This window comes from Triturus cristatus, chromosome 2_2, assembly GCF_964204655.1.
Source record: "Triturus cristatus chromosome 2_2, aTriCri1.1, whole genome shotgun sequence".
Taxonomy (NCBI): Eukaryota; Metazoa; Chordata; class Amphibia; order Caudata; family Salamandridae; genus Triturus; species Triturus cristatus.
In genome coordinates, this window is record NC_140582.1 from 462,592,740 (window position 1) to 462,606,492 (window position 13,753).

Genomic DNA, 13,753 nt, shown 5'->3' on the forward strand with positions numbered 1-13,753 from the left:
AATTTATTGATGTATATAAATGCGCATTCCTGTCCTTCATCACAATCCCTCCCATGCACTTACCACCTCACTTTTCTGTGCACCTTTTTGCTAGAAAAATACCCACTAATGAATTGTATTCTACTGTATATAAACTGATTAACTTCAATGTCGTGATGAAATAAAATCACACTCATTTGGTTGTTAGATTGTATAGTGGTGCTTGACTTTTTCAGATACAACGGATTAACTCTTATACACATCTATCTTTCTTAAATTGCTTTCCACTGGGACATTATCTTATTGCACCTCGAATCTGAGGAAGCAAGGTTCAGGGTCGCCCCTAAATACTAAATTTCGAGGCGTTACAGGAGTTGGCAGGGCAGGACCAGTGGGTCCCTTCCTTGGGGTGGGTACACCCCCTATTATGCCACCCTCCAGGGGGAGGGGGCATGAACCTCTCCCTAATTGGTTGGGTCCCCTCATCTCCAAGAAGGAGGTGACAGAAAGTGTTCTTCACCTCGCCTCCCCCACCTAAGGGTCGGGGTTGACAAAGGTGGGAACACCTCTCCTCTTAGCTTGGTTTCCCTGCCGATTCTCCCAGTCAAAGTGGGGGTCAGATCCGGTGGGAGCCAGTTGCTGGGGGCAGCAAAAGGCAGGGACAGCTTACAAATGCAGCAGGCTTTTGAAGCTTTCCCTCTTGTGGACCCAACCCATCATGGGGGAGGAGGCATGACACCTCTGCCCAGGAAGGGCTTTGTTTGTTGTCCCAGATAGCGTAGGCTCTCTAACCAGGGATGCAAAAACCTGTTTGGTGGTGGCAAATGGCGGCAGCCATTCAGGAGCCACACTAGGGTTTTTCAGGGGGCATCTCTAGGATGCCCTCTGTCTGCATTTTACATTAAATCCCACACACACATCAATGTGGGTTTAATGTGCTAAGAAGTTTGCTACCAAACTTTCCAGGTTTTAGTAGAGCCATTGTGGAGCTGTGGAGTTCGTAGTGACCAAATCCCAGACCATATACTCTTTATGGCTTTACTACACTAACAATGTCTAAGAATGGATTTGGACAACGTAGAGGTACAGGGCTCATGCCACTGTACCCTCACATGGGGGTTAGTGCACCATACTAGAGGGGTGACTTACCTAGGCCCCAGCCAGTGGGTTACAGGTATGGCACACAGGGATGTGTGCCATGTCGACTTCACTTTTCTCAGCACCAAAACATGCAGCCCGTAATGACAGTATGTGAATGTTAAGGTACAGGCCCTCTATGGTTGGTACAATAGGCACTGCAGTCTGATTGGCAGGGACCCAGGGCACACCAAGTAAATGTGTAAGGCAAAAAGTGTGTGTATGGGGGTAACCATGCAAAAAGGGAAACTTTCCTACAGTATATATCTGCCTGTACAGTTGCAACTGTAGACTGTGCACTACTATTTAAACAGGAGAATAAACTAGGGTGAATAGCTAAAGCAAGAGAACTTCTGTAGTAGGAATACATTCTAAATAAAACGGAGGCGTTTAGGAGTGGCAAGCATGATCTTCATCTGGGCAAATAAAACTATGAACTTGGCTGCAGATCTTTTAAATGTGATGAGGTAAGATGAAAATATTTTTCGTTTGAGTGTTTTTCTTCTTAAACTGAAAACCATAACAGCTAAGAGAACAACAAACCATACCAGAATCTCAAGGTACAACGATTAAAGTGTTTTTATTATTAGCAAAGATATTGTAATCCATTATAATGCATGCAAAGTGTCTACTCAGATTTCTGCTACAATATGAACAAGAATTTACAATGCAATAGGTCTCGCATTTACGCGAGTTTGAGCTTTGAGATATTTGAGCTATTTTTAATACATAAATAAATGGCATTGTTATTAAGAATGCCAATAGCTTAAACTCGCATAAATGCGAGACCTATTGCATTGCAAATGCTTGTTTTTAATGCACTTAGACCACTGGCTTATAATAGTGGCCAACTCGGAGTTCTGTGTCCGAGGTGCTGCCGTCTGCGCTGAGACCCTGGTACAAACCAGACAGATATGGATAGGAATGGTTTATTACTTTGTAATTATGACCTTGTGTACTTATATTTGGTAATATTCGGTAATTTGGAACCTTCTGTAACTACCCATGTCTACTGTAAAGCGCTCTAGCACCTAGGTGATACCCGCGCTATGTACAAAATAAATAAACAAACCAACCGCCGCTTCGTCCCACACATGCCGCCTCTAGCAGCGGTGATCTCCCAGCCCCACGCTCTCCCAGGAAGACAATTGCAGCTCTCGCTGTCCAAGCCATGACCCCGGGGAAGCCAGGGGCAGAGGGCGTGTGAGCCCTGCAGCCGCCCGCCCGCAACTAGCCCTATGAGAGAGACGATGGGGAACGGGTTCTGCTCCCGGTCCTGCTGCTGCATACTGTGGCAATGGGCTTCATCTACGGGGCCATGCTCTATGACGACTTCCGAAACAAGCTGAAGAAGGCGGAGGCGGTGGCAGCCAAGTACCAGCAGCATTAGGAGTCACTGCCTGCACAGCTGCAAGGTTGGTTCGATAGCGGCTTCTAGGCACCAATGCTGTGTTTTTAAATTAAATTTGACTTCATTGGAACTAAATAAACTAAAACAACAATCTACTATGTGTGGAAATTGTAAAAAGATTTAGCAACTGACGATTGAAAACCAACATCTTTCTCTAAGTCTAGTAAGTGACAAGTGACAATGGTAGTGTCAATTCGTTGGTACTCGGTGTACTGAACTCATTAAAATTGAACTCCCAGTTGTCCATGCATCTACTCAAATGTGTGCCCTGCAGATGTCAGTGGTGTACATTTGGTTATTGAGTGAACCTGCAAGCCAAAACAGAGTATTTTAGCTAGAAAGACAAATCAATCTACAAGGGTACAGAGAGAAAATGTTATAGATCTATAGTTAAACACTGGTAAAGCGTACAACCATTTATGATGCAAAGGGAATGTTAAATAACTGCTAGTGCACACTGTGGAAAGCACTGCCCATCAAAAATAAGGCGCATCTCATTTCAGTTTCACTGGACAAATTTAAGAAGTCAATGGGGGATTGCCAAAATGTATATTTATCAAAATAGTAGTTTAGAAATGTGCTAAGGCATGTAAAATACAGAAAATAACAGAATGAAATAAAAATAAAATACCAAGGTTACCTTTATTTTAAGAGAGGAATCATTGTTTGCATGAACCTTTGATAATTTTCTCATGATTTCTACACCAGGTACAGTCCCAGAGGAAACCCCAGCAGGGGGTGGCCGGTTATTTGTTCCTTCGAGCAGCATTGTATGCTCACTGACGGTACCTATATTAGGAAAAAATAACATTAAAAAAGTACCTTGACAGATGAGCCACTACTGCAAGATTAATAGGTGGGCATGGAAGACCAACCACTTATGAATATTTCATTCTGGTTTGTTAGGTTAGGGAAGAAATAAAAATGATGAAGACATTTAACCCCAATTCCCCTGGCCTGGTCCACACCAGGGGATCTAAATCACACTCTTGCCCTACCTTGCCCAAGGGTGGGGCTATTTAACAAATTTCCTCCATGGTCCTTGCCCCTGAAGGCTAGGGAGGGGGGATGGTGCCCATGTCAACTAGACTCACCCAAGGGCTGATGGGCAATCCAAAATTATATTGGGCTGTTTAAGCTGTGTGCTCCCACTCCCCCCCACACACTTTTTTGTTGGCAGGTGGAAATGGAGTTTAGAAAATGGTTTCCCCAAGCCCCTTGCAGATATGAATGAAGTTCAGGAGGGGTGGGCTTTGCTTCAGACTATTCTCACCTTGCCCAAGGGTTAGGGGTATAACCCAAGCGTGAAGCAGGCACCAAGTAAACACTCTCTCACTTTGCCCAGGGATGAGGGGGGAGAACATGCCTCCTCTCTAAACAGTGCATTAGTTTTGGAGGAGGGATATGGGCTGGTATTCCCCACACCCTGCCCAAGGGTGAGGGTGGATTGGCTGCTACACACTTGTCTTGCCCAAAGTTAGGGAGGAGGGGGTTCAATGTCACCCCCTCCTGAGCTATTTCTAATTGGCTGCGAGTGAGGGTGAAACGCGATCTTCATCAGCTATGTGACTCACACAGTGGTGCAGCCCACAGATTAATGGGTTGCCTGTGACGGGTTACCAGTCATCCAACTCTGCACCCCGTTTCCAAATGGAAAGATGCCACAGAGCGGGTGACAGGGGGCACTGACATGCTGCACCATGACCAGCACCTACGCCCGTTTCTTCATTGGGAGGAGGGGGACAATTCACCCTCTTTTGCCTTTTTAATTAAGCTCCTCCTGCATGGGTAAGCCAGAGGGTGTCCTTTATCACCCTAGCCGTTGGACAAAAAAAGGAGGTGACAGATACAAGTCCCATCCTTGGGCGAGGAGGCAGTAAAAAACAAAAAAATAATACCCCCCACCCCAGCCCCCCCCCCCACCCCTCCTCGGGGGGCGGAGGGGGCAACAAAAAAACCAGTAATAAACACCTGTCTCCTCTGGGACATCTGGGTGTCTATATATGAATCATCTATTCCCTGCAATTTATTTTTAATCATACTATTTTGAAGACATCATCATCTACAATATGGAACAGCTCCCTGACAAAAGGCTTTAGCACCACAGCTGGAAGAGTCTCAGTTTGCATTTGTCAACTTCAGGAAAGATGAGTTTAACACTAAAACTGAGCATAAAGATGGTCCTTGCCAGTAGTTTTTCTTTAACTTTGTTTATTCGCATTTTGAGTTCAAGGACAAAACAAGTACAGTACATAGCAGGCATTACAGTTACGTTTCATGGATACATCAGTACAGTGTAAGTAATGGGTCTATAAAGGGAGTACACAACACAGTATATGCATCATAGGCTTGGAGGGTACGTTAACTCGCATGACGATAGTACTGGAGGTCGACCGAGCTAGTTTGCAGCCTGGCGGTCTCAGGTTGTCAGCTAAACTATGCCTGTGAGACGCTATCTTCCGCGTCACCTGCAGTCCCTCTCAGGAGGTAGGTGGTGAGGGGCTCCCAAATGTCATGGGGCCGTGAGCGGGGTGGAATTAGCTAGGCATATACGTTGTTTTGCTCCTGGCAATAGGTGAGGTCTGCAAGCCAGTCCTTAAATTTATGCGCCATGCCCCTGCCCCATTTGCATGCGATTTTTCGTTAGGCACTGAGGAGGCCCATCGCTAGGAACCTTTTAGTACCACCTTTGTACCCGGGGAGGTATCCTAGGAGACCCATTTCAGGAGTAAGCTCAAGCTGCTCTCCAATCATATCTCCCAGGGCCGCCCTCACCTCATCCCAGTATTGCGCTATGGACCTGCATTCCCATGCGACATGTAAAAAACCTCCTCCTTCCTGCCAGCAGCGGTCGCATCTGTCGCTATCTCGTAATTGAAGTCTATGCATTTTCACTAGGGTGTAGTACATTCTGTGGAGAAATTTGAAGTGTATGATCCGAAATCTACTGGTGGCTGTGATTCGTTCAGTTTGCTGACAGCAATATGCCCAGGCCTCCTCCGTAATTGGGTAACCCAGTTCCGCTTCCCACCCCCGTTTTGCTTTCATAGTATTATGTGTCCCTGCCCCTATAGTGGCTTTATCGATACGAGACACGGCATGTTGTACCCAAGCAGGCAACGTTTGGTGCAGTGGAAGCAGTGTGTGGGGTTCCTCAGGGAATACAGGTGTGGCAGCTCGAACGTTCCTTCGCAAACGAATATACAGGAATCAATCCATAGTAGGGGGGGGGGTATTTGCCAAAAAACTCTGCTGCGCCCTTGAATTGCCCCGAATGGTACATATCCTCCCAGGTGTTCAGGCCTAGTTTGAGAAGCATGAGCTTACATATGCCGTTCTGAGTGATGGGGAGATTACGTTGATCTCGTAGGGGAAGTAACGGGGAATATAGCATAGGAGTTTGGGATCATTGAGTTATAGCGTGCCATGCATTATTAGTGCAAGCTACTGTGGACCTTTTTCCCCCGGCTGGTTTATCATCTGCTCCCAGGAACCCCTGGGAGGTATGGGAGCCATAAGTCCCTGCTCCACCGCCAAGTGTGTCATGAAGGGTGGGGGCTCAAGCCAATACACGGCGTAGTGTGCCTGAGCACTGAGATAGTAAAGTTCCGGGTCAGGCGCTTCAAACCCGCCCTGAGCGAACAGTAGCGTGAGGGTGCTCCATTTTATCTGAGGCTGTTTCCTGCCCCATGTCAGACGGATGGGCCGACTCTTCAATTTTATAACGAAGGGTCCGCCAGGGGAGAAAGGGATATTTATAAATAGATATAAAAATGTGGGCATGATGATAATTTTCATTAAAGCTATGCGGCCTGCAAGGGTGAGAGGGAGAGCTATTCATCTGGTGATCATGTCTTCCACCTTGGTAAGAGCCACTCCATAGTTTGCCCTCAGTAATTCATCTCTATCGTTGGTTATGTTGATGCCCAGGTAGCGGAACTCATCTGCGCACCATTGCAATTGGTAATACATTGGGAAGGGGGTGGTACACCTGGTGAGCAGCATAACCTGAGACTTTCCCCAGTTGATAGTGATACCCAAGTAGGTGTCATGGTTCCCGGCTCGCGCAGCGCGTTGCCTCCTTGGCGCATGCGGGATCGGTTAGGGGTGTAGGTTCCCAGCTCGCGCATCGCGTTACCTCTTTGGTGCATGCGGGATCGGGTAGGGGTGCAGGGCACGCAGCAAGCGGTTAGCGGTCTAGCTTCCCGACCGAAACCCCAGCTGCGTCACCCAAGCGCTTCCGGGGGACGCCGCATAAACTACGGCGGTTCCCGCCGGTCAGCCCTTCGAATTAACGCTGCCACAGTTCCAGTAGCCTCGACTTCACGGACCTCTTCACAGGTTGGTGCGCATCAGGAGACTTTGTGCATACGCTCCGCTGAGCGTCTCTAAGGGCATTTTGTCATCACCGCGCCTGAGCATTTCTGGGGGCACATATCCAACACGCGCTGGTGCGCATTCTGAACCTCTGCAGGCACCACGCTGGAGCGCTTGTTGTTTTCCTTGCACAGCGCCTGAACACTTCAGGGGGCGCATTGCAGACAACGCGCTTGAACGCTTCTGGGGGCACATAACAGACATGCGCTGGAGCGCATACAGACCATTTGCAGACACCGCGCTGGAGTGCTTTGTTTTCCTTTACATCGCGCAGGAGCGCTTGCTTTTCTTTTCACCGCGCAGGAGCGCTTGCTTTTCTTTTCACCGCGCAGGAGCGCTTGCTTTTCTTTTCACCGCGCAGGAGCGCTGTGTTGTACTTTATACTTTGGCGCCAGGATACTAGTTATGGATACTCCTTCTTTCCGTTGGATGGAAGCGGAGCGCGCAGGAGCGCTTATCGTTGTGGTTTCTTCCTTCCTCGAGCTGTCTTTCACCAGGTAATTATCCGAGCCCCAGGCGCCTAAGAGGTAACATAGATAGGGGGTTGCGCGTCCCTGCTCTAGCTGGTCTCCCTTGTTTTTTCTCACAGGCAGACACAAGGCGGTCAGATTCCCGCGAGATCCCCTGTACACATCATTTTCATTTCCTTTGGCTGCCTTCCCCTATCCATCTCTATCCCCGTTGGTGTCAGTTCCCTGCTGGGGTGAGGTGGGTACGGAGGCGAGAGCTCATGTCGTTTCTGCGAGAAAACTCCGCAAGCCACAGGTGAGCCTTGTGGGGTACTTGACAGTAGGCCCCAAATGTTATTATTTTGTGAATCATGGGATTTAGCCCTTCTACGGGATCACGAACATATAGCTTAATGTCGTTCGCATATAGCGAAATTAAAACAGGCCTCGTAGGGTAGTCTAGCACATACTGTTTATGGTGCTGTCGCAGCATGGCAGCCAGCGGCTCCATTGTTATCGCGAATAGCAGGGGTGAGAGGAGGCTCCCCTGACACGTACCTCTGGAGATGCTGAACGCGGGAGAGCGTTTCCCATTCAGGAACAGTATGGCACGGGGACAGTGGTAGAGCAGTTTAATCCACATGAGGAATCCGGGCGGAAATCCCATATGTGTCAAGACCGCAAATAGGTACCAGCATTCCAATGAGTCAAATGCTTTGGTGGCGTCGAGGAAGACCGCCACCGCCTGGTCCTCCTGATCGATGCCATGCATTATGGAGAAGAGGGTCCGTATATTGTGGGAGGTTGACCGACCAGGTATGAAACCTGCTTGATCCGGTCAGATGAGATTGCCCATTAAAAGCGTGAGCCTGTTGATCAGCACTTTCGCTAATATCTTGACGTCTCAATTGATTAGGGACAGAGGCCTGTACGAGTCTGGGGAGTCGTGAGGTTTCCCAGGTTTCCATAGTGAAACCAACATTGCTTCCCGCATAGTGGGCGGGGGTGTTCCCGATTGGGCTGCCTCTTCAAATACCTCTCTCAGGAAAGGGGCCAGCACATCAATGTAGGTCTTATAAAATTCAATGACGAGGCCGTCGGGTCCCTGCGCCTTGCCACTCCCTATTTGCATAATAACTTCCCGGATTTCGTCTACTCTGAGGTCGGCCGCTAAAAGTTCAAGCTGCCTGTTACTTAGCCATGCTAATTCAATCTGTTACAAGTATTGCGAGGTTTCAGCTTGACGTGCAGCGCAGGTCGAGTATAGTGTTTCATAGTGAGTGGTGAAGACCCCATTATAGCTGGGGTATCTCTATGCGTCATGCCCTCCCCGTCCGATGGTCTCTGCTAGCACTCTGCCTGGACACTCCCCCTCCCCATATCTGCGTGCCGTATGGTATTTACTGCGGAATAGGCATTCCCGTTCCGTTTCAGCTTGATATTCTCTAAGCATTTTGCGCATCTTAGCTAGGGTGGGACCATCGTGTGCCCTTTGGGCGTTTGGTTCCTGCTGCTTGATCTGATGCTCTAAACTGGTGATGGTTGTGCAGATGGCTTTTAGGATACCCCCTGTTTTAGCCATGCAGTGTCCCCTGACTGTTACCTTCAGTGCTTCCCAAACGGGGTCAAGGATGGCACTGAGTCTATGTTGAGTCCTAGGAATTCTTCTAAAGTGTCCACCAGTTCCGTCTTAAAGGCTTCATCTACGTTGTGGGTTGTAGACGCCACAAGAGGGATTGGGCCGATAAGGAGGAGTCAGCAGCATGCGCACCGGGGAATGATCCGAATACGTGCGCGCTAAATGATGGGTGGAGGTGGCATGTACTGCTATGTCCTGTGATGCAAGCCAGAGATCCAGCTTTGACCAGGTGTTGTGTACTGCCGAGTGGAATGTTCCCTCTCGCTGGATGGGGTGCTGGTGGTGCCAGGCGTCAACCAGCAGGTTGTCCATCATTATTTGGTGTAGCTGCTGTTGTGCTTTGGAGTAGTGGTGCCGCAGCGGATGGGAGTGGTCTTGTGCGGGGCAAGGCGTTAAGTTGAAATCCCCCCCCCATATGAGATGGGTTGAGCCTATGTTCACTATGCGAACCCACAAGGCGACAAAATAGTCTACGTCATCCACATTAGGCCCGTAGCTACACACGAGTGTAACGGAGGCGGACGCCAACCTGCCCCATGTCATGCAGTACCTACCCTGGGGATCGAGTGCAGAGTTCTCCTCAATGTATGTCACCGTTTTTTTAATTTGGATAGCTACGCCTCTCGAGAAGGCTGAGTACGAGGAGAAGTATCTATAGGAGGCTCACCTAGCGGCAAACTGAGGCTGTTATGTAGGAAGAGTGTGTGTCTCCTGCAGCATAGCAATGACGACGTGGTGCCTATCCAGATAAGTTAATACGTGCCATTTTTTCCTGGGATCGCCTAGCCCCCAACAGTTCCATGTGAGGAGACCCATGTGCACTATGGTATCAGCTCGCTGTCCCTCACCCGCCATTGCCTAGTGTGGCGCGTACCTGCATGTGCTGTATACGTGTGCCTATTTCAAAGTATGTATTGTACCTACGTAACCTGTTATCTTGAGCGAGCTTGTGAATGCCCACCCTGGTGTCACAACTTTCCTCCCACAAAGGCGACCCCAACTTGTAGTGCATGGTGCCCTCCCTCACCTCCCATCCCAACAACTCCATAAAATCCCACAGAATCTGTGTCACAATTCCCCCGTACAGACCATGCGCCATCCATGTTACGGAATTACAAGACATGGGCGATATAAAGACTTGTTTACATAATGACATGGGGGCGCATCTAGCATGGAGGATGGATAGTGATTGGATCTCAGGGTCGTTAATGACGCATATCTGAAATATCCCCCCAATAAAACCACAACAGAGGCAACAGCCTAACAATTCAATTCCCAGTACTGATAAAAAGGGGAGCACCCTTAGAGGCGTGTGTTCCAGGGGGTGTGGCAGCGCCTCCGTGTGAGAAAGTGCCATCTTTCTTGCATGGTATGCCCCCACTTTTTGTTGAATTGCTGAATGTACTTTGACTGAGTGTGCCCTGGACTCCTGCCAATCAGGTGCCCAGGGCCTATGTTCCTTCCCTAAAACAAACCAAACCCAAATTGGCAACCCTGGCCACATGTCAGCCCCTGGTAAATGGTACCCTAAGTACCCAGGGCTTTGTGACCAAGGAAGGCCTCTAAGAGCTGCAGCACTCCTTGTGCCACTCTTAGAGGCCCTGTACCCTTACACACACACACTGCCTTTGCAGGCTGAGTGTTTGGGGTGCAAGACAAAAACAAAGTCGACATGGCACACATCCCTGTGTGCCATGCCCATCACATACACTGCCATGGCATACATCAGTCACCCCTCTAGCTGGGTGCCTTATGCCAATGGTGTGGGCACAGGAGCAGGAGCCCTGTGCCCCTACAGTGCCCAGGTCCATTCCTGAGCCCTGTAAGTGCAGTGCTGCCATTTAAGAGTACATGGTGCTGAGAGCTCGTCAAACACGAGCTCCACAGCACCATAATGGCAACACTAAAGACTGAGAAGTTTGGTATCAAACTTCTCAGCACATTAAACCCACACTGATGCCAGTGTGGGATTTAATGTACCCAGCACCCCAGAGGGCATCTTAGAGGTGCCCCCTCTAACCTAACCTACAAATCCACGTCTGCTCTGAGGCTGCCTAGGCTGCCACCCAGCAGACATGTTGCTGGACCCCTGGGTAGGAGAGCCCCTGCTCTCCTGGTCCTGCAACAATGCACATCCTGGGCGAGGTGCTAAATCTCCTCCCCCAGGATGGGCAGGTGGAAGCTTCAAAGGCATGCCGCCTCTGTGAGCTTCCCCAGGCCCCTGCAACCCCCCACTCTGGCGGGAAGCTTTGGCCGGAACCCCCAAATAAGGACAGGGGATGTGCAAGCCTGCCAACCCCAACCCCACCCCCACCCCTCAGGTGGGGGAGGCGAGGTGAAGCACATTTCCGGGCTCTCGCCATCTTGAAGATGGGGAGCCCTACCCTATCAGGACTAGGCTACTACCCCCCTCCCACAGGAGAGAGGCAGGATAGGGGGTGTACCCACCCCAGGACGGGGACCCATTGGTCTCTGCCCTTCACCTACCTGTAACGCCCCTAAATCTAGTATTTAGGGGGCACCCTGAACCTTCCTTCCCCAGATTCCAGATTCCAAACTACGAAGAGCAAGAAGAAAGAAGACCTGCCCTGCAGCTGCTGAAAAGAGGAAGATACCAACTGCTTTGGCCCCAGCCCTACCGGCCTGTCGACCCTCGAACCTGCTCCTGCTCCAGCCCGGCATCTCTTGTGGCTAGCAACCTCACCAACCCTGGAGGAACTGGCTACCTTTTGGCTCTAAGCCCCTGGGACTCCCATGAGTAGCGGCTCTACTCGAAACCTATCTCTAACCCCTGGCAGCAGCCCGGAACCGCGAACCCAGCACATTCTGCACCAGCCGAGCCTGGCCAGTGCCGGAGTGAACAAAGACCCTGAGGACGACCCCATGGCGACTGCGACCCCGAGTCTGGCACCCAAGGACCTCCCTCGACACTCCTGAAGAAGCCTGCAGCCTCAGAACAAGGTGCCCCCCCCAACCGCGATCAACAGAGGGTAAGATTTCCCGACACCTAAAGGCACCCCTGTACGTGGCGCCCCACGGCCCCCTGTGCCCAATCCCGGGGTACCTACCTATCCTCCAACTACCCAACTTACCTCTCAAAGTGGTGGTGGCACCTGAAGAGTCCTCGTCCCCGAGCTTGCAGTCTTTTTCTTAACCGGAGATTTCCCATTGAAATCCATTGAGCGCCCGAAGGCTCAAAAGCACTCTGCACCCAACCGCCCGAGTGGCCCTGGCAGTGAAAACTCTACTCCTACCTACTTCCCCACTTGCCCTGAGTAAGTGACCAGGAGCCCAGCTCCCACAGCCGCGTGGCTTGCCAGTCAGCAGCCACCAAACAAGGCCCCCCTATCCCTCATAGGATAACATTGGGCCTAACTCTCTCTGCACCCGGCCGCCCTAGAGCCGCTGAGGGTGAACCAACTGTACCTACCTGACCCTGGGAGACCTCTTAGTCTGTGCCCAGAACCTCAACTCTGCCAGTCGAGTACTTACCCTTAAACCGCAAACTCTATTTTCCTCATAGGGTAACATTGACTGGCTTTTTCCTGAAATTTCTTCTAAGTGTGGACTTACTCACCTGCTCTTAGGTGAGCTCCCAGTGCTGGATCTTGGTGCCCAGCACTGACTCTGAAAAATACCTACAACTGTACTTACTCTTAACTCTTCCATAGGAAACCATTGACTGTTTTTCTGTGAAATTTCTTCTAAGTGTCGATTTCTGCAATCTTTAAATATTCTTCAAAAATCGCATAATATCTGAAAACGTAATTACTTACCTGTTTTGGATAAAGGTCCCAGTACTGAGTCTAGGCTCCCAGTACTGGATTACAAAAGTAACGAGATCATACTGTACCTGTAACCTGAATTTTCTTCCATAGGGAATCATTGACTGTTTTCTCTGAAAATATTTTCTAAGTGTCAACTTTTAAAATAGCTAAATATTAGTTAAAAATCATTACACTACCCAAGTCGACTTTCATCACTTGATTCTGAGAACTGACCCAGGACTGAATCTAGGATCCAGTCCTGGAATTCCAAAAGTAATCTAAAAAGTAATCTGTTGCAAATAACTTTAATTTACCATTGAGCTCAATGTATTGTTGTGTTTAAAAATAGAGTTGCCTACTGCAACCACTTGTAACTGTTTACTAAAGTCTATTGCATTTTGCAAAAGTATTTATATGAAACATCTCCTGTTGAGAAAGTATATTTTAAACCCAAGTGTTGGTTCTAAAATAAAACAAGCATATATTTTTTATATATATTGGCCTAGAGTTCAGTTATTGAGTGTGTGAAACCATTTGCTGACTGAGTGTGTACAACAAATGCTTTACACTGTCCTCTGGTACTGCCTTACTGCTCGACCAAGCTACCACTTTAGAGAGTAAGGTTATACCTAACTTTAACCTCTGTCAAACCCTGTCAAACCCTGGAGGACTGTGGACTCTGTACACCCTGTACCTATTAAGGAACAGTATATACAGAGCCACTTTCTCACACTCCCGCTATGACTTGTCGTGCAGGAGGGGGCCCCGGAAAACAGATTTAAAATCCTACCATGGTCACACTGCCTCAAGTGTAGGATGGTGCCAGTTCAGGAGACCACTCAAGGACAGCATGCATTGTTACCTGTCACTTGGAACAAGCAGCCATGTGTTCAGTGTCTCCATTCAAACCTGTATGTGTTGGTCAGCAGGCTCGCAGCATAGCTTCTAGACCTCTTCTTGATGCGCTGATCCGTCCTTGTCGCTTGGTGGGGAT

At 49.2% G+C, this 13,753-nt stretch overlaps 1 protein-coding gene across 12 annotated transcripts in view; it reads right to left on the reverse strand.

Annotated features, from left to right (window-relative positions):
- The window catches only part of BLTP1 (bridge-like lipid transfer protein family member 1), a 1,988,102-nt gene that overhangs the window by 1,108,802 nt on the left and 865,547 nt on the right, over nucleotides 1-13,753 (reverse strand). For all 12 annotated transcript variants that reach the window (XM_085641559.1, XM_085641555.1, XM_085641564.1 and 9 more), the window contains one exon: nucleotides 3,168-3,316. In XM_085641559.1, coding sequence (XP_085497685.1) covers nucleotides 3,168-3,316 — 149 coding nt within the window. The remainder of the gene's footprint in view (nucleotides 1-3,167; nucleotides 3,317-13,753) is intronic.